Source organism: Perca fluviatilis, chromosome 5, assembly GCF_010015445.1.
Source record: "Perca fluviatilis chromosome 5, GENO_Pfluv_1.0, whole genome shotgun sequence".
Classification (NCBI taxonomy): Eukaryota; Metazoa; Chordata; class Actinopteri; order Perciformes; family Percidae; genus Perca; species Perca fluviatilis.
Genome location: NC_053116.1, coordinates 27,830,285 through 27,851,230, shown reverse-complemented (window position 1 = coordinate 27,851,230; position 20,946 = coordinate 27,830,285). Strand labels below are relative to the sequence as shown.

The 20,946-nt window shown below is 41.0% G+C and overlaps 2 protein-coding genes across 6 annotated transcripts in view; both read left to right on the top strand.

Annotated features, from left to right (window-relative positions):
* The window catches only part of LOC120558759 (helicase ARIP4-like), an 85,252-nt gene extending 79,285 nt beyond the window's left edge, over positions 1-5,967 (top strand). For all 5 annotated transcript variants that reach the window (XM_039799963.1, XM_039799964.1, XM_039799962.1 and 2 more), the window contains 2 exons: positions 267-362; positions 1,302-5,967. In XM_039799963.1, coding sequence (XP_039655897.1) covers positions 267-362; positions 1,302-2,401 — 1,196 coding nt within the window. In that variant the 3' untranslated portion in view covers positions 2,402-5,967. The remainder of the gene's footprint in view (positions 1-266; positions 363-1,301) is intronic.
* A 2,278-nt stretch (positions 5,968-8,245) lies between these two features.
* On the top strand, positions 8,246-17,513 carry tmem115 (transmembrane protein 115). The gene is made up of 3 exons (XM_039800944.1): positions 8,246-9,674; positions 12,108-12,472; positions 15,296-17,513. Exons 1-3 carry the CDS (start codon positions 9,183-9,185, stop codon positions 15,600-15,602), a joined length of 1,164 nt encoding a protein of 387 aa, XP_039656878.1. The 5' UTR covers positions 8,246-9,182; the 3' UTR covers positions 15,603-17,513.
* The last annotated feature ends 3,433 nt before the right edge of the window (positions 17,514-20,946 follow it).

Here is a 20,946-nt window from a genome sequence, read left to right as displayed (position 1 = left end):
ATGTGACAATTAGCAGTTTTTTTCCCCCCCATTACACATGACCCTAAACTGATTATATTTGAGTTTTGGACTGTTGTTCCGACAAACCAATGAATCAATTAATGGAGAAAATAGTCGGCAGATTATTAATGAAAATAATCATCAGTTGTAACCCTATATGCAATCACAATGCTGCAAAAGCATCTTCTCTAAGAACCTTAACTTAATGAAACAAGTCAGGGTAAACTCTGTGTGTACTGATCATTTCTTTCACCTGTCTGTTTTAGGGACTTACATCAGGTCGTCTGATGGTCGAATCTTTGCCATCAGAGCGGCTAATAAGTCCAAGACTGCAGGGGAGAGTTCTACAGCGCCACCCAAAGGTAGGATGATCTATTACCAGAACTGACTTCCACTTAAAGGTCCCAGGACATGGTGCTGCTTTGGATGCTTTTTATATAGACCTTAGTGGTCCCCTAATACTGTATCTGAAGTCTCTTTCCCAAAATTCAGCCTTGGATTACAGCCACTAGAGCCAGTCCCACAATGAGCTTTCCTTAGTATGTGCCATTTCTGTGTCCGTAGCTGTTGAGGAGGAGAGAGGGGGGGCAAGGTGAAGGGTGGGGGTGTGACCTTGACCAACTTCCACTTTGCTCGTTTGAAAGCCATGATGTCTCTCTCTCATGGGTGGGCCAAATTCTCTGGGCGGGCAAAGCAGAGAAAGGGGAGGTAACCTTGCTCCGTATGACCTCATAAGGAGCAAGATTCCAGATCGGCCCATCTGAGCTTTCATTTTCTCAAAGGCAGAGCAGCATACCCAGGGCTCGGTTTACACCTATCACCATTTCTAGCCACTGGGGGACCATAGGCAGGCTGGGGGAACTCATATTAATGTTAAAAAAACCTCATAAAGTGAAATTTTCATGCAATGGGCCCTTTAAAGCAGAGATCTTCAAAAATGTTATGCCAAGGACCCCTTAGCTGGAAGAGAGACAGAGTAGGGACCCCCAACTACATGTAGCCTACTGTGTAGAGCCTAATGGTAGAATTATTTCAATGTATCTTTTCAGACATTTTAATAAAAATAAAAAATAAACTTTCAAAATATTATTTTTTAAACATAATTTGGCAGTCCCCTGCACTGACTCTGAGGACCCCCTAGGGGTCACGGACCCCCTATTGAATATCTCTGACTTGAAGAGCCTTGGTTAGACAAGCAGAGATGTAAAAATATAAGGCACAAACTATTATTGACATTATGATGTTATTTAACCGAACCCTGTCCAAAAGCTAATATCTAACCTCCAGTTTCATCTTTTCAGACTCCCAGGCTGTACCAGAGGAAGTGTCAAACAAAGGCAGTAACGGTTGCCTGTCACCTGACAGGAAGCAGCAGGTACCCTTCAAGACTGCACCCCGCCCTCTTTCACCTGACGGCCCAGAGATCATCAGCGAGTTGCAGCGCTACACGGGTAGCACTGGAGCTGGCCCCGCCGCAGGCTCCGGAGCTCAGCCGGAGAGGGCAGCAGAGAGCACCATGAGCAACCTGCCTTCCACCAAACCGGTTCAGACCAATGGCAGCAGTGGGAGCAGTTTTGCTCCTGAAAATATGAGCCACCATGATGCCTCTGTGATTAGTGTAATCCAGCCCCACATGGACGCCACTGCAGCCCAAGACCTGAGAACAGGTTCCAAGCGCAATGCCTCTACCCCGCCCCTGGACGAGCGGCCCAGTAAGCAGCCCTCTGCAGGCAAACACTCCTCAGCCCCTCTGGCCACACAAGGCTTCCCCTTCACCGGGGGCTATGGCCACCCTCCTCTCCGCCTCAGCCCTGGCATGTTGGGTGGATCACTGGGCCACCCGCTCTTCATGGGGGCAGGCTCGCCTTACTTCCAGCCCCCCCACACTCAGCTGGGGGACCCCAGTTATACGTACCCAGATCTGTTCAGCTTTGGCGGAGCCAGTGCAGTCCCCACCTCCTCTTCCTCTTCCTGCTCAACAACCACTGCGGCTGCCGTCTCATCTTCCTCATCATCTTCTGCATCAGTCAAAGCTGCCAGTTCCGTTCCAGGAGCCCTGCCGCCGTTTATGCTTTGCCCCAGCATGGTGGGCATGGCTGGGATGCTTCCAGCAGGCTTCCCTCTGTCTTACAGTCAGTCCATGGCTAGCCTCTACACTGGCTCCATGCTCCCTGGAGGGCTGCCAGGTCCAGCCGCCACTCCTGGTCCAGCTGGAGCCAGCTTCCTCTCCCAGTACCCTCCCACTGCTGCCTCCAGTTCCTCCTCATCTTCTCCTTCATCCTTTTCCCCTTCAGCGCGGTCTGAGGGCTGCCGTGGCCCGGTGCTGATTAACTGCGGGATTGTCAGCAGCGCCAGCAGCTCTGATGATGACGATGATGTAATTGAGGTGAGGGGACAGTGACAGACGAATGATGTGGTTGTTTGAGCAAGCTTGATTCAATTTAGAAATCATCAAAATGGGATGACATCCTGTTTGCCGGGCTTCAAAGGGCCTGTACCCGAGGCCGTGAGGGAAACGGACAAAAAATGAAAGGCAACTGACATGGTGACAACTGAGCCCCTGCTAAAGTGTTTCCTCGGTTCGTCTCTACTGCCTTGGAGAAATAGTCTGAATGGGGATTGAACAAAGATTGGACACCGAGCGACAAATCTTAATGCTGACTGTCAGAAGATGAAACCAGGGGAAGAAGAAAATGAAAATCAGAGGACTTTGGGCTTCCAAGTTTTTGTCCAAAACTGGCATTGAAATACTAATCACTGGACTTAGAACTGCTGAGTGTGGGCCTGCAGTGACCACAAATGGCCACTAGTTGTAGTGTTGACTTTAGAGATTCTAGTTCTGCAGCTTTGCAAAATGTCAACTCTTTTTGCTTTTTTTCCAGCTAATCAAAAAGATGACTGTAGCGTGGATTTGCTTTTAAGTTTGAAAAATAAGTAAGCTGGTAGAAACGTTTGTTAAATATCAGTAACTGAAATGGTATTCTTCGTTAGTTGTTAAATATTGCTACTGAATATTTTCTTCAAATGGTAAAAAGAAAAGGTAAAAAAGATCAAACTGAACTTAAAAAAAAAAAAAAAAAAAAGCATTTTGATTGAACAGAATAATTCACTGCCAGGACAAGGGGGTATTGTACGTTTTTGTTTCTGAAGAAAAAAATACTACAGAAGCGGGATCATCTTGGATTATTGAAGAGGCGGTTGAGGCTTGATGAGGTTAAAGGCAATTACTGCAACCTTAAAACTATAATGAAAGAATGTATGCCTAATCAAATGCCTTTAAACTAGGCCTTTTTTTGAAGACTCCTATTCAAGCATCAGACGTGGGAAGATCTGATTTTTCTTATTTTGTGCATTTTATATTTATGTAATCTCTTTTGATTTTTAAAGAACAATTATTGCCTAAAGACAGCCAGGTGAAAAATGAGAAGAAAAAAAACTGTGTTCTTGTGAGGTGTCCTCCTCGTAGCGGAGAAACAACCAACAGAAAATGCCTTTTTGCCTCCATCTTTCTGAATGTTAACTGTGAGAGAGAAGAGGTAAAGAGAGATGGGCGGTCACTGCGGCTCTCTGAATCTCACCCACAGTCTTACTGTAGCCTAGCAAAAAGCGATGCAAAACACTCACTCAAGCCTATATATGTATTCGTACAACCCCAGAGGAATTAATCTTGCAGACCCCAAGTTTTGGTTACGCTTGTCTCGTTACTGTGTTCGTGTCTGTGTGTGTGTTGTTTTTTTTTTCTTCTTAAGGGTTACAAAAGGAATCGTTTAAAAATTTGAAAAAAAAGAAACTTGCGTGACTCTGTTTGGTAACTCGTTCTGACGACACAGATTCCACCTCTCTGCTCTGCTGTTTTTTTATTTCCCTCTTTCATCTCATTTTGTGAACAGAGGTCATTGTGAAACAGAATTTTTTTTTTTCTTTTTTGGAAGAGATGGTGATGCTTTGCCAAAAAAACGAGAAATGCACATCAGAGACCTCCATGGAAGAGAATTGTCTTAAGAGACTAAATAACAATGTAGAGCAGAATTAAAACTCCACCACAGCAAACGCGCTGTCTCTACAGCATCCTCACAGCCGCAGCCGAGAAGTACATATCCATCTCTCTGTATGACCTTGCAGGTAACACTGTACTGCACTGTACTACACTGTAAAAGAGACACAAATCTGTATAAGTCTGTAAAACGGTTGAAAGCTGGGAAAGCTTCAGCATGTGACCAAGTTCCCTTTAAATTAACTATAAACCATCGCTCTGCTGTTCCAATTGATCCCCTCTGATCACACAAAGCGATCTAATACAGTCTGCACAGTCCTTCAATGGAAAATGTTCTCCTCCAAAATGGCTGCAGCAAGAGCTTCAAATCCCACCAGCTCTTTTGTTGAAAATGAAACTCGGAAACATCGTCAAGTAAAGACTGAGAATTTTCAGTTTTTTTTAGTTTTTTTTCCCTATTTCCTGTATTTGTTCTTCATGCTGAAATTGTTAGTTTACTTATGTTTCATTTTTGTTCTCTTCTTTTTACAATGTTTGAATTTACCAAATTAATTTATTCATAACGGTGCATATTTATTCATTTTTATTTTTGTACAATGTTCTTTTTCTTGGTTTCCCTTTTTATTGCTTTTCTTTATTTTGTTTGTACGATTTGTATGGTCATATTACTATTGTTGTTGTTAAAGTGACGAGTCTGACCCAGCACATGTGAACTTGCATGTTGACCAACCAATTAGTGCATTACTGTGCACATTAATAGCCAGGGTAGAAGGATTGATTAATTATCATATTCCAGTTGCGATAACTCTGATCGGCTCTTGATTATGATAACGCATCAGGGATACACTGATATTAACCATAATGCTGAGCTGTGTTAAAACCTTCTTATCTATATGAGCTCGGATTCATTCATCAGAATGTCCTCCCTGTTCACAAGTTTGTTCACAATTGGGATACAAATCTTAAGTATTTAATAATATGAGCCATTTATGTGCATGTAAATGAAGCTCATTCACAATGGGTCAGAAACTGAAGCAGTCCAACCACTCATCATCTGAAAAGAAAGAAAATAATAATCAAAAGCTTTTCTTTCCTTTTATTTGTTGTTCATTGCCATATCATCAGAAATGTCCATCTGTGTCATCCCTATGATGGCAAAAAAAAGTTTCTTCAGTGTTGACCCGTTTGGTTGTCAGCTCTGCGTTTGTCGCACTGACTGCTCTTTTATTTTACAGCTTTCTACTTGAATTTACATATTTATTTATACAAATCGATTCGGTCGACTGTCTGTCTGAATTTTAGCAGAGTAGAAGATTAAAGCTGCTGTCTTTGAGGATTGGCTCTATTCAAAGCCTGTTGTGTAGTTTATCGACGGATAATGTGTATGACCTTGGATTACTTTTAGATCCTCTTTTTTTTTTTTTTTGCTTTTTTGAAGTTTGTAAATAAAAAGAAACATGTTTAAAAAAAAATACTTTTCCTAATTTCTTTACATCGATAGTAGCAGCAGATGTAATGTATACGCCTGTATGTCTCTCCCTCACACACACAAACACACACACCAACACAGTCTGTTGCACACACCAGTATGTGACAGAACAACTAAGCTGCTTCCAAAAAAAGGAACCACTTTTACAGTCACACGGCAAGTATAAGTAGTAGTAGTAGTAGTCGTAAGAGTATTATTTGCTCTCAACCATAACCCTATGAAGTATACACAATGGTATATTGTATTGTATAAATTGTAACACTGTAATGTACAGTGTAAATTTGTCTTGAAGGAAAAGAAACGTGTAATCTAGGGTAAGCAGACTGTAGACTCCATTTAAGAGAGAAAATGTACCCAAAGACCCTAAAACTGTTTGTCTGATGTTCCTTAGAGTTCATAGACCATTGAAGTACTTGGTGGTGTCTTTTTCTCTGTCCTTTGCAATAATAATCAAGCACTCCTAATAAAAATGTGAGAATCTGGATTCCGCTCCAGACAGTGCTTTATTCTGTTCATTGATTTTTAAGACCACACTGCATATAATATCAACAAGAAGTGTTTTACATGAAAACCTAATATTGCGTAGTTTCAATAATGTTTGACATTTTAATCCCTTAAAAAAAGAGATACATGTGAACACTAAATGAACCAAAACAATCTAGGCCAATTCACTATTTCAAACATGTAATACCTACTCATGCAAAATGGTATAACAAATAGCTTCATAAAGAAAATTTGGTAATAATAGGTGAAAGAAATGATTATTGAATCTCCAACATTCTAGACATAACTTGATCTTGTTGTCTTCTGTCTATTTATTTGCACTCGTGTAGATGTCAGTATGTTCAGTGCCATTGCTTTTGGCAGTATATTTGATTATCCTGTTCCCGTAGTGTAGTGGTAAGATCAATGAAATGTAACATTGAGGGTGAAATCTGGGTTTGGTTTGTACTGACCCGCTTTCCACGTCCTACTTTAATAAATGGCCACTCACATAGTGGAGTTTGTGTGTGTATGTGTGTGTGAGACCTTGTATGTATGTATATATTATATATATATATATATATATATATATATATATATATATATATATATATATATATATATTTCAGATGTTTATTTATTTTAAATTTGGATTTGTATATATACAAGCAGATGTTTATTTATTTTAAATTTGGATTAGTAGAATTGAAATCTTTAAAATTTAATTAGGGCATTAAAACCAACAAATGTGTCACCTGACAATAGTGTAAATCCCAAAATTCACCAGCCTTTATTTTGCAGGTTACTTGAGTTGTTGGCTTGTTGGTGGTGTCATATATAGTTTATTCCACCCACCAAAAGAGGATAAAACAGATAAATGTAATGAATAAATCGACCTCCATTTCCAGTGAGAGGTGTGAACATCAAGGAGTATCTCGTTTCATTGGATTAATATCCTGCACACAGAGGGGGATGGTTTTGCAGAAACAAATGACTGAATTCCCATAGCTCACTGGCTCATTTGCATGCTAATTAAATTGCAGAACCTAACTACCTGTTTTGGTTTTGTATGTACACCTGCGTTTCATTAGATCTCATTTGATCCATAACCATTATGTTCCAATTTACCATCCACAATGACTATAAATTGCTAAATTTACACCCACTATCACCATAGAACTAGACTAGGATTTTAAAATGAAATGTTGCTTCTAAATCAAAGTTATAGGCCAAGTACTTAAAGTTATGGGCTGGTGGTAACATCTGAGTGAAGGTTGCTGTTTAATGTGTCCTTGTTGCATGTTTCCCTATTACAACCTATTTGTATGTGGTTTGTCTTCTTTGTAAATGTGATGTGAGTTCTGATTGTTCTAAATAAAATGAATGCATCTGTGTTATATTTGTGTCTTTTTCATTACATTGTACATGAGTATAATATCGCTGCAAAACCTTAAAGGAACAGCTTGTTTAGACAAACAAATTTGCAAATTACCCATTTTAAAGTGAACAATAATATTCCTATACTACATATCTTAATGAGAACATCAAAACTTACAGTAACTAAAGGAAATGTGTAACCTAATACATAGAAATAATACAGTATTTCCACAGGAGAGAGGTATTACTAGTATAGATAGAACATTTTCACAAACCACCAACTAGAAGAACATTATTGATGAAGCTATAGGCAGCTAACAGTGGTGGAAGAAGTAGAACTGTCGTGGTGTAAAAGTAGGCTACTGAAAGTAAAAGTCCTGAATTATCTTTTTATGTAAAAGTAATATCTGCAAAATGTATTGGAAGTATGAAAAGTAAAAACACTCATTATGCAGAATAGCGCCTTTTAGAATGTTACATCTAGGCTGGCCTTTTCTTGGCTAGTTATGCATTTACCAGTAGGTAGGCTATACAGTTTAATGTTGAAGCAGTTAACTAACCAATGCTAAACAAATTTGCTAAATAATATCATTATGCAAAATAGTTATATGCAAAAAAATGTAAATAAATGTAGGCTTATTTAACTCTGAACCGTAGAGTTGACGTGTAAAGACCTAAAATAAATTACTTGAATATAGCTGCTTTCCACCACAAGCAAGGCTAATTTATAAGGTCTAAATAGTAACAAAGTCATCTACCGACTAATTTTAACCCAGCTTTACTTTGTGTTGTACCGAGGAGGACTGGTGCGTCATTTGTTGAGAACTCGGTTTCCCAGAATGCTCTGGTGTGAAAACGTTACGTGACTTGACGTTTTTTTTTTATTACCAATTGTTGATGACGATGGCAGACAGCGCAGGTCAGTAGCTGAGTGGTGGTACAGGCAGGGAGGAGTGCCTGCTAGATAAAATAATTTTCTCCGGTGACCTGCTCTCAAAAGACGGAAGACCAATACAATAAACGAATGAAGCTAAGGTAGTGTGAAGAACCGCTGAACTATTCGCGAATTGACGCTGGTTCAGAAACGTCTCTAACATTGTTTTGAAGGCCTGTTGCTAGCTACGAGAATCCTCGGGCTAGCCCGGTAGACACCGGGCCGAGAGTGCGCAAGGGACCAGGACAGGGGCTCCGTAGGTTGGTTCGATCGACCAGGTTTTAACTGATGCTGGCTGCCCTGTCTTATAATCAAACCAAGACGTAACCTCTCCTCCTCCTCCGTGGCGGATATAAATCAGCGTAACTCAGTTTGACAGCTAGCTAACATTAGCTCTCCTGTGTTTACAAGCTAACACAGCCCAAACCCTTTGAAGAAGTTGGACACTTGGGTATATTTGTTTTAGTTAGGATTTGCATATTTGGGTGCTACCACCTGCCTGCTAGCTGGTGGTGATTTGTAACCTTGTTGTAGTTCTGTCCACGCCGACTAAAGGTCGCCAGCCCGGCAGCTAGATCAAAAAGTCTCCTAGCTACGGTTATCGCATTCTTCAAGCTTATCTACTGCTGCCCAAAGTTTGTTACCTTATTTGAATAGAAGGAATAGACTACTGAGTTGATTAACTAAACTATCTTTAACCAGTTGAAAGACAGTAATCCGGATGAAGGCTCACAGAGAAGTGTGGATTTTGATGCTGTCAGGTTTTGGAGGTGTCACCTGTTATTCTTGGCACTATTAAATCTCACACCGGGATCCAACATCTGGTGCACCAGAAGCAACTGATCTGCTGTTTCGCTATCTCGAACTGATTTGCTCAAGAAGGATCCTCTTCAAAACAGACCACAATGAATCGTTACCTGCCAGTGGCACGGCAGCACTTTCTGGCTGCCCTTGCCAGCACCAGTGTGGTAGTGAAAAGTATAAGTGCTGTGGTGGTACTACTCTATCTTTTGTCATGGGCTGTCGACACTCCATACGCACTGGGGGTGACACCAGGCTACCTTTTTCCGCCCAACTTCTGGGTGTGGACACTGGTGACCCATGGGGTGGTAGAGCAGCATGTCTGGGGTGTGGTGGCCAATGTGGGGATAGTTATGGCCTGTGGGCGCCTGCTGGAGCCTCTGTGGGGCGCTCTGGAGCTCCTGATCTTTTTCGCAGTGGTTAATATCTCTGCAGGCCTCCTGGCAGGCCTCTCCTACCTCCTCACCTATGTTGCCACCTTCGACCTGGACTACCTGTTTGCTGTTCGTGCCTATGGAGCAGCTGGGTTCCTGGGAGGTGTCCTGGTGGCGCTGAAGCAGACCATGGGGGATACTACAGTGCTCAGGGTGCCACAGGTGAGGCTAACAAATACTGAAAGTAATTTCTGCTCTGCATTGATGCTTATTGGCAAAGGGGTATGCTACTAAATATTACCAGACCAATGAAGAGTGCGGGCCAGCAAAGCTGAATTGAGAATGCAATCCAACAAGAATGTAAACGGCACTGGAGACCTAACCACTAGTCCTTGAGATGTTTACATAAACAAGCCTGTCAGATTATGGCCATCACACATCAAGGACCCCATATTCACAAATAGCATAAAATAGCTTTGTTGTTAGTTTAACTTAACACATTTCACAATGGATACACACAGAGAAAGGACAAGATGATGTAAAGGCAAAGTACCAGATTATTTGCCTTGATTTACACACTACGCATAACTCTGCATGAATTAGGAAACCATTTGTGTCTGTGTCAGTCTTAGAAGCACTGAATAATATATACTGTATGCTTTCAGCTATAAAGGAAGCATTGTGAGTTTAAAGGGTAGCTTTTAAATTGATGTGAAAGCTTTAGTGCGTAACTTTTTGATATTAACGTTCGTTACATTCAAGCCATTGCCAAATGAGTTGCTACAAAGCTAATTAAGACTCCAGCTCCACACAACTCTCTCTGTGTTTCTCAGTAGGACTATGTTCAGAAGATTGTGGCGTCCGGCGACGTTCGCACGCAGAAACTCAAGTGAAGATAATTACCTCTTCTGAAGGGTCCTTCATGTTTTTTAACCCTTGTGTTGTCTTCCCGTCGACAACTTTTAGTTTTTCTGGGTCAAAATTGTAAATAAAACTTTTTTCAACATTTGGGTGTCTTTTTCGACACTTTTATCGCTTTCCCCAACGTTTTTGTCACTTTTTTCAACGCTTTTGTCACTTTTTCCAGATTTTTTTCTGCACTTTTTTCTGACATTTTTGTCACTTTTTGTTATGTTCTTTCATCTTTTTTTTTTTTTTTTTTCAAATGCTGTAAAATTAAATAAAACCCCCAATACATTTTTTTTATTCAATTCAATAAAAATAGTGAACTCATTATTTACTTTACTTGTGAAGAGCATTGTAGGGAACCATCCCCGTTTTAGTTTTTTTACAATTTGGTTGATAGAAACCCAAATTTCTGATATAGAAACTTTGTGGAAATGGGTCAAGGACAACAGAAGGGTTAAACTTCCGTGTCCTCCTTGGCTACTAGCAACTGCGTGGAGGAGGGGTGGGGGCTGTGCACGTTCACAGAAGACTGTATCATATGGATGCGCCGACAGTTTTGTTGTCATTACTTAGAATTCCTCATGGAGGGCGACAGAAACTACGCACTATAGCTTTAATAGAGTGGTATAGAGTGAAATGCGCAAACTTGCACACTTACCAACAGCATACTGCTGTGTTTTTGGATTGGAGAAATGCTGGAAATCCACATGTGTTAAAGAACCTTCTGGGGTGTTGCTGCCAGTCAAACTACATCCTCCAAGGCTGTAGTTTGTGGTTTTGCATGAAAGCATCCAGTCATGTCTTTCAGCCCCTTGCTAACACTTTGGTGAAAAACATCTAACGGGATATACTATTGGCGTAACAACACTACAAACTACAGCCATAAGAAAAACAACAAACCGATTTTATAGGCTATCTACTGCAGGACTTTTGTATGGTCATATTTTTTGTGTGTTTTTGTGTGTATACTGTGCCTTGTTAAGTGGATAAGTAGATTTTATGTTGGGGGAGGAACGGTTGTTTTTTGTTTTACTCTTGTTACATCCAAGTAGCACTTCCTACATTAAGTTTTAGTTTTTATGGCGGTGTGGTATGGTAATAGCTTTAATCGATTTATGAGCCCACGCATCAAATTATTGTCAAATACAGTGATCATGCTGTTGTATTGAAACCATACAAGCCAGTGGTTTATAAGCTGTTGAGTGTTTGCTTGGTTTGTGTCCTGCTGTCTAGGCATGTGATTCGCTTCCAAATTTGCACTAAAGGGTGATCTGTTAATTTAGCTACATTTTAAGATTAAATCTGATGCTCTTCTGCAGGGCAGCTTACACTGAGTGTCCAGATAAGGTTTTTTGCTGAAGCACACATTAGCTTCACATTCCTAATGTGTCTCTTAAACTACCAGGCCACTCTGCTTTGGCTATTTTTTACGGATTTTTTTTTTTTTTTTTGCACTTGTGAGTTTGTATAAAACTAGGTTACTTCACTCTACTCTCCCTCATTTTAGCTGAGCAGGTTAGGAAATGTACTCCATCAAATCGCTGGTACATTTTGACTATGACTCCCGCCTGCCACCCTGGCATACAACCAGCTATTGTTCGTTGTTTCAATTCCTGAATCTAGCTGACTTGGGTGAACTGTGGAAACTGGCAGCCACGGTGGTCTGTAGACAAAATGGCAGCTGTCCCTTTGCCTGATTATTTTTTATTTACATGAACTAAAATCTGTCTCCCCTTCCCATCTCAGGTGAGACTCAAAGCAGCTCCAGCTTTGGTCCTCCTCCTCCTGGCCTTGCTGCGCCTGGCAGGCCTGCTCGACAGCTCGGCCCCCCTGGCTGCATACAGCTATGGTGCCCTGTCCGGCTGGGTCTACCTGCGCTTCTACCAGAGGCACAGCCGGGGCCGTGGGGACATGTCGGACCACTTTGCCTTCGCTAGTTTCTTTCCTGAGGCGCTGCAGCCGGCCGTGGGGCTGCTGGCGGGGCTGGTCCACTCCGCCCTGGTGAAGGTGAAGGTGTGCAGGAAGATGGTGAAGAGGTACGACGTGGGGGCGCCCTCCTCCATCACTATCAGCCTGCCAGGGACGGACCCACAAGATGCAGAAAGGAGGAGGTGAGTCAGAGCAAAAAAAGAGTTAAAGATTTACATCCGCATGCTTATAAACTGATCTCATGCAAAGGATGGTCTGATATATTGGTGTGCCTAGTTTTTAAATATCTGATACTGGCCAATTAGGGTCAAGTGTGATTGAGGTTCCCTCGTGATCCTTCACATTTCATTTTTGATTAATTTAATAAAAAATGTTGAAAAGCTGAGCCTCTGTGCTCTTTTTCAGTCCTACTCCTCAGTTCTCAACAGTTCATGATGTACATGTTAATGCTAAGGCAGCATTCACATAAAAGCTGGCGTTGCAGCTATTAGACACAGGGTTGTGCGGCGGTGTGGGTCTTTCTATTTGCGCGTTTGTATTTCCATTATGGTGCTAGTATGCTGGGTCCTACGAGGGATTTTTCTTAAATAACTACCAGGATACGAGGTCTATCAGAACGGTGCTTTCTAAACTGGTGCACAAGGCCAAATTGAGTGACTACACGTGAAACAGCAACGTTACAATTCAGTCTGTTGTGCCGGTCTGATCAGCAGTTATGTTATTGGCCACCGCAGCGTGACGTCTGGTTGTGTTTCTCCAAAAGTTGTTTCTCCAAACTTTTCATCCCAGGCCGCTGCAGGTATTTTATTTATTTTTTTCGACATCCCCTGTGGCCCCACTGCCACAGCCTAAACCGACTACCCACATTCAAATGAATGGGAGGACTGGCTTTTTTAGCCGCAGCGCCAGATCTCGTCTGAACGCAGCCTTACGGCACACACACTCTTACGCACATTCACTAGATGTCAGAGGTTTGTTTTTCCTCCTGTTCCCATTGTCTGGCAGACACACTTCCAAGCTGTCATACAGATTCAGTTACAGATAGATATCATTGCTCTCTCTTTCAAACACACATACACACAGACCTGTGTTCCTGTAATTGCCAAGGGGTATTTTATACTTTTATTGATAAGTTGGAGGGGGGGGAGGGGGAGAGGCGAGAGAGAGATGAGAGTCCCGTTAGCCGTATGGTGAAGTCGCATATCAGATAACCACAACATCGGTTTGACCCCAGACTGGGGGACTTTCTTCCACGAGTGTCGATTTAAAGACAAAAACACACCTGCACGTGTTCAGCCACTTCCCAGTTGGAAAATGTTGTGATATCAAATGAGTGTAAATTTGTGTCCGTAAACTGGTAAACTGGTTGAACTTCATTGTTTCAGTCTGCAATCCAATCTTCTTGTTAGAGTTTCCTTCCTCCAGTATGACGCACATTAAACATGGCTGCCACGTGAATGACGCTAAGGCATTCTGTAAGCTTTTTTTATTGAGAGGTCTGCTGAATGAGAAATGCACCTTATTGTGATGATTTAAAAAGTAATTGGTACTTTAATCAACAAAGGACGAATTACATTTCAAAAATGACATAATTCATTTTGTTAAATTGCCTATTCTTCTTCTGATTGTCAGTATTAAAGGACAATATCAGCGAAAAGTGTGTTATTTCCCAGATTATTATTATTATTTTTTTACTACCAAGTAACTAGTTGGATATCTTAATTGTGAGTTCACACAGTTATCAGTGTATTCTAATTGTGTAGTCCACCTAACATGGCAGAGAATAAGAATTTCTGTTGCTGTTGATTTTTTTTTTTGGGAAACGCCTTACTCACCTCGGGTACAAAAAGGTCAGTAGATTGCAGGCCAGTAGATTAGACTAAAAAGGGGGTCAATTCCCCACATCCATGGTGAAAAGGCATATATTAAAAGATTGATTTCAGGATGTCATTATGCGATATCAGATCACTCAAACAAAGATTGATTTTAATTGGAGAATCAATTATTTTAACCCAGCCCTAATCACATTCACAGTCCATGTAAACATTGTCATTGCTGGCAAGCTACAGCTCTGATGCCACAGGTATCTGAGCTTTTTTTTGTCAATTGAAACAAGACAAGAGACTGAACATTAACATCAAAGTCAGGACATTTGCACTACATCTATTGTAGTACAATCTATTGGGCCAGATGCCCTTAACTAAGGCACTGAACCCCCAAAACTGCTCCAATGGCACTGCGCTTGCCCTGTGCTCTATGGCTGGGACGATATGTTTTTGTCCCGATTTGATTCTTTCACGATAAATGGGTGCTGATTTAATTTGTATTGTGATTTTCATTTATTGCAATTCTAGAAGTATTGGGATTCGATAGTATTGACTATTGTGATTTTCTTTTCCTTCTTTAACAAAAACAAAAGTTGAATAATACACTTCTAGAGACAATATATCATGAGACATTTCTAAAAACTAATTGTTTTCTAAGAAGAATGCACATCACATGTCAAACAGTCAGTCTGACATTTATTTCATTTCTAAAGAAGTTCATAACATGCATTTTCTGCTTTCGGGCTGTTTTGCTGGAAACGGATATGACGTAGTCGCCGTCGGCGGTACGGTATAAACAGAAAATATTTAGGTGAATCGTTGGTTAAAAATTCTAGGAAAAAGAATCAATTTTAAAAATCGTCACAAAAAAAAATCACTATGATTTCTTTTCCCACCCCTACTGTGATCTGCGTGTGTAGGGACGTTGTGTTTGTGTAACAGATGAGAGATGACTCACTTTAATTGTCTTGACAGCAAAGTTCTCTTGTCTTTTTTTTTTTCCCACATGGCTCACTTTACTGGACGTATTTCATACTGTTATTAAAGCACAGTGATGCCATGGAAGCATTAGATTTACACAGGAGCGCTGCACCAATCACAAGCAGGCCTCCGTTGTTGTGCAGCAGCACTTCCTTATGGGATTGATGAAGAACGTCTCTCTTTCCCTCTTCCTTCCAGACAACTGGCCCTCAAGGCTCTGAACGAGCGTCTGAAGCGTGTGGAGGACCAGTCCGCCTGGCCCAGCATGGACGACGAAGAAGATGACGACGACGACGAGGTCAGGACCGACACACAGCCGCTCCTCCCGGGTGGGCGTGACCCCTCCTCCACGCCGAGACCAGCAGCAGGGGGACCGGTCGGCGGCTCGCTCTCCTCCACCTCCTCATCCTCAATGTCGCAGAGCAGCGGAGGGCCGTCCACAGGCGGAGCGCAACACCCAGAGTCCAGCATTATCAGCTTCGAGGATGCACCTTCTAGATCGTAACAAATAGAACCCACGTGTACAGATACGCACGCTCTGTTCGGTGTCACTGGAAGGTATACTAGTGTAGTCAGCGTCCCTGACTAGTATACAAATATGTTCAGTGACAGTGAGTAGGTATACACTCGATATCCCACACGCCAACACACACAACATCTTTGACCAGTTCATACACACGGACCGTGCGCTCACAAACAGACTGTCAATGTCATGATGAAGCCCAAAGGGGGGGGGGGTAACTGTAAAGTGCTTTCAGTTCAGACATGTTGTTTGTAAATGCTCAGTGTAGATGGGCAAACTGGACACTTAATTCTTCTTCCTTCCTGCATACGGCCAGAAATTCTGTCTGGTTCCGGACATAATCGGAACTTAGAGTCCTCGGTCCACTGCTTCATGTTGTCTCTTTCTCTTTCTTTCTAAATAAATAACAAAATGGGTGTACAATATTCTTTTTTCAAGTCTTTTTCGGAGCAGCCATAGCTCTCTGATGGCCTGCCTTGAGAAAGCTTGCAGTGACAGAGACGCACGCTGACTTCTCGATTCTTGATGAAAGGCCGACTCTATGCGCTGAAAAGACAAATTGGCTGCAAGTGACAGTGGATTATGGTTAACTGGTTCTTGATCAGAAACCAGGTGTGTAACGGAGGAAGTATGACCAGCACGTTCTCGGCAGAGGTGCTGGACCAGAGGAAAGAAGCTGGTGCAGGTCTGTCCTGCTGATAAACTATGATACAAAACTTCAAGATTTGAAGAGGTGAAAATCATTTTTCCGGGCCAGGTTCGTTTGCCGCCTGGTGTCTCTGTGGAACAACAGGCAGAGAAATGGACTGGTGGTGTACCCATTTTTTAATCCCCCGTTTGTCGTTCAAATGAGAACAATTGTGTATTTTATTTTTCTTCTAGATCTGTTTGTGACTAAACAAAATCCCCCCAAAAAAAAAAAAAATCTTTTGTTTCTGTGCACTAACCAGACACGTTCATGACGTTACACTCTCACACAGATCTGTGGATGATGATTATGATTCTTGTTTTAACGAATTTATTGCATTTTTCAATATCAAGCCTACTCCTGGAGCATCATCCTGTACCGTTTTACACTTTCACCTTCTATGATCTGAAATGATACAAGAATTATACAATAATCTGGGTGCATGTAATACAGAGTGGTCACTGTCTGTCATGGTTGTGTTTTTTCGTTTGGTGCCATTACAAATGCAGACATGGGTAGAGACTGGTTATTCAGACTGTGCAGGTGTTTTTAGAGTTGCCGATTCAGAGTTGGTACCTGTGCTGTGTCAAACTCTGCTCCCGATTTGTCGATCGCAGACTCGTAAATGACTCCACAGGCAGCGGACACCTGCGCTGATCAGTAAGCAGCCTGGCCAGGGTTTTCCCAGTCACATCCTTTGCACTTGTAAAATCTTTCATTTCTGGGGGAAAAAAAACAAAAAAAAACACAGTGCCAAGCAGAGCCAGTGTTGAATCATTTTCTTGGGAGGTTGACGGGCAGCTAAATTGTTTCATAAAAAAACACTTCATAAATGCTATGCAGTCAGTGATTTATACATGTTGTAGACAGTCATCGCTGTAGATGTGGCAGGCTATTATGGTAATGGTCTTGATCAAATCATTTGAATTCCCAATTTCCCTCCTGTCCTTGTTGATTAAAGTCAGTTGCAGCCAATACATTATTTCAGACGTTGCCATCACGGTGATGACAAATTGATAAATTATTTTTAAACTTGTGATCAAGAGGTTGAAAATGTTTTCATATTAAATGGGAATTTCCAAATAGAGGTGAACCATGCAGAATTTGCAATCTGGAAACTACACAAAAATGTATGAATGTAAGTAAGTACAGCAATGTGTTGTTACATGTTTAATTCAAATATAAAGTTGAAGTTTTGTTTTTCATATGTAGTGATCTGATATTTGTTTTCTGAAGAATAATCTTGCAGTGGCCTTCCTGATCATTGTATTTGTCACTTACTGAATTGGCATACATTTAAATTGAAAACAAATTAAATGTAACCAAAGAGGCAGGCGGTTATCTATGCCATCTATCGCCCTCTATGATTAACCAGTAGGAGAAATCTCCTCCTCCTGTGTCCGCCCAGGAGTAGTGGCCTGTGTTTTTTTTTTTTTATGGGATTTTAGGATTGGATATGTTCCAAATCTGAGCACACAGCAAAGTATGTTTACAGTTTATCAACAACCTTATGTAATACCCCAGGAATGCTATGTAAGATCTGTATTCATATGTGTTGGAAATGGTAGAATTTGTCAAATGGAAGGAAAGAACAAAATACAGAGTTATGTAAATCTGATTCCTGATCAGCTAATGTTTTTCTCTGCGGGGTCCTGTGGAAACCTTCAGCCCACAGGCTCCGTCTCAGTGTCTGGATTTGGCTGACGCATTTGATAGTGTAGTTTTGAGGAAGAACATCACAAGATTTGCTTTTTGACAAATGGTGCAGTGCGACTTGATGTGTAGAGCTGTAGAATAAGCGATAATGTCGCAGTTTAGGAACAGATGCTCCTGGGAAAACAGGACGAGAGAGTTGCTTTTCACCTGATGGAAGGTGTTGTATGGGAAGTAATAAGCCATATTAGAGTGAAATTCTGTGTGTCCTATCATGTTTCTCCTTGTTCCTTCTGCTCATTTCCCTGTGCTCCCTGTGCTCTTGTTTTGGCAAGACGATGTTTACCTTGTATGTGTGGGGCCATTCTTTAGTTAAATATGGATGACTTGTGGTATTTAATCCAAATTCAGCTTCATAGTGCAGAATATAGAGCACCAGTTAAATATCTGAAATCTCAAACTGCCAGTGAATACAGTAATTACAGATGGTAACAGCGCAATCACAGTTGTATGCTGTTATTCTCACCATTTTTAATTGCAAGTTACCTTGGAAATAGCATGATATCTTTTTTTTGTATCTTAGCTGCTGGCACAACTCAGCTCGGATGCCACAATAAAAAGCAGCAATGCAGCAAAACCCATTGGAACATGGATGCCTGAAGATAACTGTGAAGTTGTGTAATTTGATCAGTGAGAATGTGTAAGAATGTTGTAGTTGGCACTCTGAGGTTTCAGATTGAGCCTGGCCACACAGCCAAACCTCCACTCTCCATCCCTGTTCCCTTTGTTTTTTTTCTGTATTTAAATTTGTTCTGGCTGTAATCATCCTCAAAGAGAAGAAAGGGGGGTGTGGTGTGTGTGTGTGTGTGTGTTGTTGTTGTGTGTGTGTGTGTGTGTGTGTGTGTGTGTGTGTGTGGGGTGTGGTGTGTGTGTGTGTGTGTGTGTGTGTGTGTGTGTGTGTGTGTGTGTGTGTGTGTGTGTGTGTGTGTGTGTGTGTGTGTGTGTGTGTGTGTGTGTGTGTTACAGTTGGTGTTACCAAACTAGGAAAACTACAGGCGAGGGAAATGCACGATGTCACTGGGTTTGTCAGTGGGCAAGCCTTTTTAGTCAATGAACAGGTACTTGATTGCTAGGATTCCAGTGTGGCATACATACATGGTTCATAAGTGTGTTGTCATTATTAAAGAGACACACCACATTGTAATTTCCCCTTGTGGGATTAATAAAGTATATTACGTTACATTACCACAGACAGGCCAGGTAGACGTGTTATTTAAACCTCAGCCGGTGCTTTCTCGGTTTTAACCAAACAGTTAGATTTTCCCTGGTTGGTTTTCTGTCAAAGTGCAGATGAATGTCAAGTTACTTACCAATCTTTATGTAAACTCGAATAAATGGGATTTTAATATAACCAGGGGGGAAACAATTCTTCGACAATTATACTTTAAAGTGATTTATTTGCTAGTCTTCATTTGCAGGTGCAAATCGATTACTACAGTAGCTATCAGAGGGCTTCGTCGAGTCAAGAATTTAGTTACGTGACTACATCAGCATGACATAAAATCAGTCATTTGTAAGTCACATGTAACTATGGTTTTATTATGAGTTATACGGTGTAGTGGTGTAGTCACGTATTTTAGTAGCTTGACTTATTTTTTAGCCAGGTAGGCAACAAATCACGTTACAATCTAATTGTTTGGTAAAATAGTGACTTTGGGGTAACACCTGTCTCCTGGACTCTATGAATGCTGTTTTCCTGCCCTAAAATGAATGACAGATTACAGATGAGGCTGATCTGCATCACCGCAATGTTTTCCCTTTATTTATTTATTTTTTCTTTATCTGTCCCTACTTTTGCACCATCAGATCTTGTTCATACTAATGACAGTGTATCTCTCTCTCTCTCTCTCTCTCTGCACTGTGGCTGTTGCACCGACTTTTCTGTTTTAGTTTTCAGATATATTTCTTTATCTCTATATGAAATAAAAGACGATTGTATGAAATTAAAACCAGTGTTTCAGTCTTTGTTGTGTTATTGTTGTGATATTTGCTGCCTTGCTGTGGATGTACATGTGTTGATATGAGGACAGGCTAGTGGTGGGGTGGCTCAGTGGTTTGACCTGTAACATCCCACAACAACAATGAATCCTACTGAATTATCTATAAAAGAAAATCAAGACTGTTCTACCAAATCCTGAATATTTGTAAAATTAGCATACTGATGTGTAATTTTAAAGAGACACTGTTTTTATTAAGTGGGTAGATTTAAAAAAATATATAATAATTCTGGTATTTACAGGTGGGATTACCAGGTATCACATAATAAATCTGTCTCTATAACCATGCAATGTTAAACCAAACTCTTAAACACCAGAGACTGCCACAGTCTTAGGGTATGAGACAAAATAATTAAGAGGGTTGGAAAGAGTACTGGAATATCCTACTCAAGTCAAAGTTCACCTTAATGTTAAGACAAACTATAAAAGAATCAATGAGGACTACGCTGACTAAGGTCGCGATAAGAAATACCAATATGACCCCCTTAAAAAGACTTAAAAAGACTACAGTTACACACATTTATAGTGACCACTTAACTTATGATAATACGCACTACCCAACACACCCAATTCCTGGGCAATTTTCCCAGACACTGTATTTAAAAGAGGCGATATTTGTTTATAAAATGACAAATTCAAAATAAACCTAAATGGACCATAACACCAGAACTGTTTGTTATTCTAGTTATTAGTAATTAATAACGTAACCGTTTCCAGCTGAGTCTCAACTCTTCAGAGTATCAGCAGTACTTACTGCTGATACTCAAATTATGTCATTTTACAACTGGGTGGAATATTTCTATACTTTTTATTCTCTTTAATATGTTACATGATTTGCCCTCCATTTCTCTGAATTTGTTTAGTTACCTAAACTGTCCGCCAGGTGGTGCAGTAAGTAAAGACTTCCACTTGGACAGTTGCTGCTGGC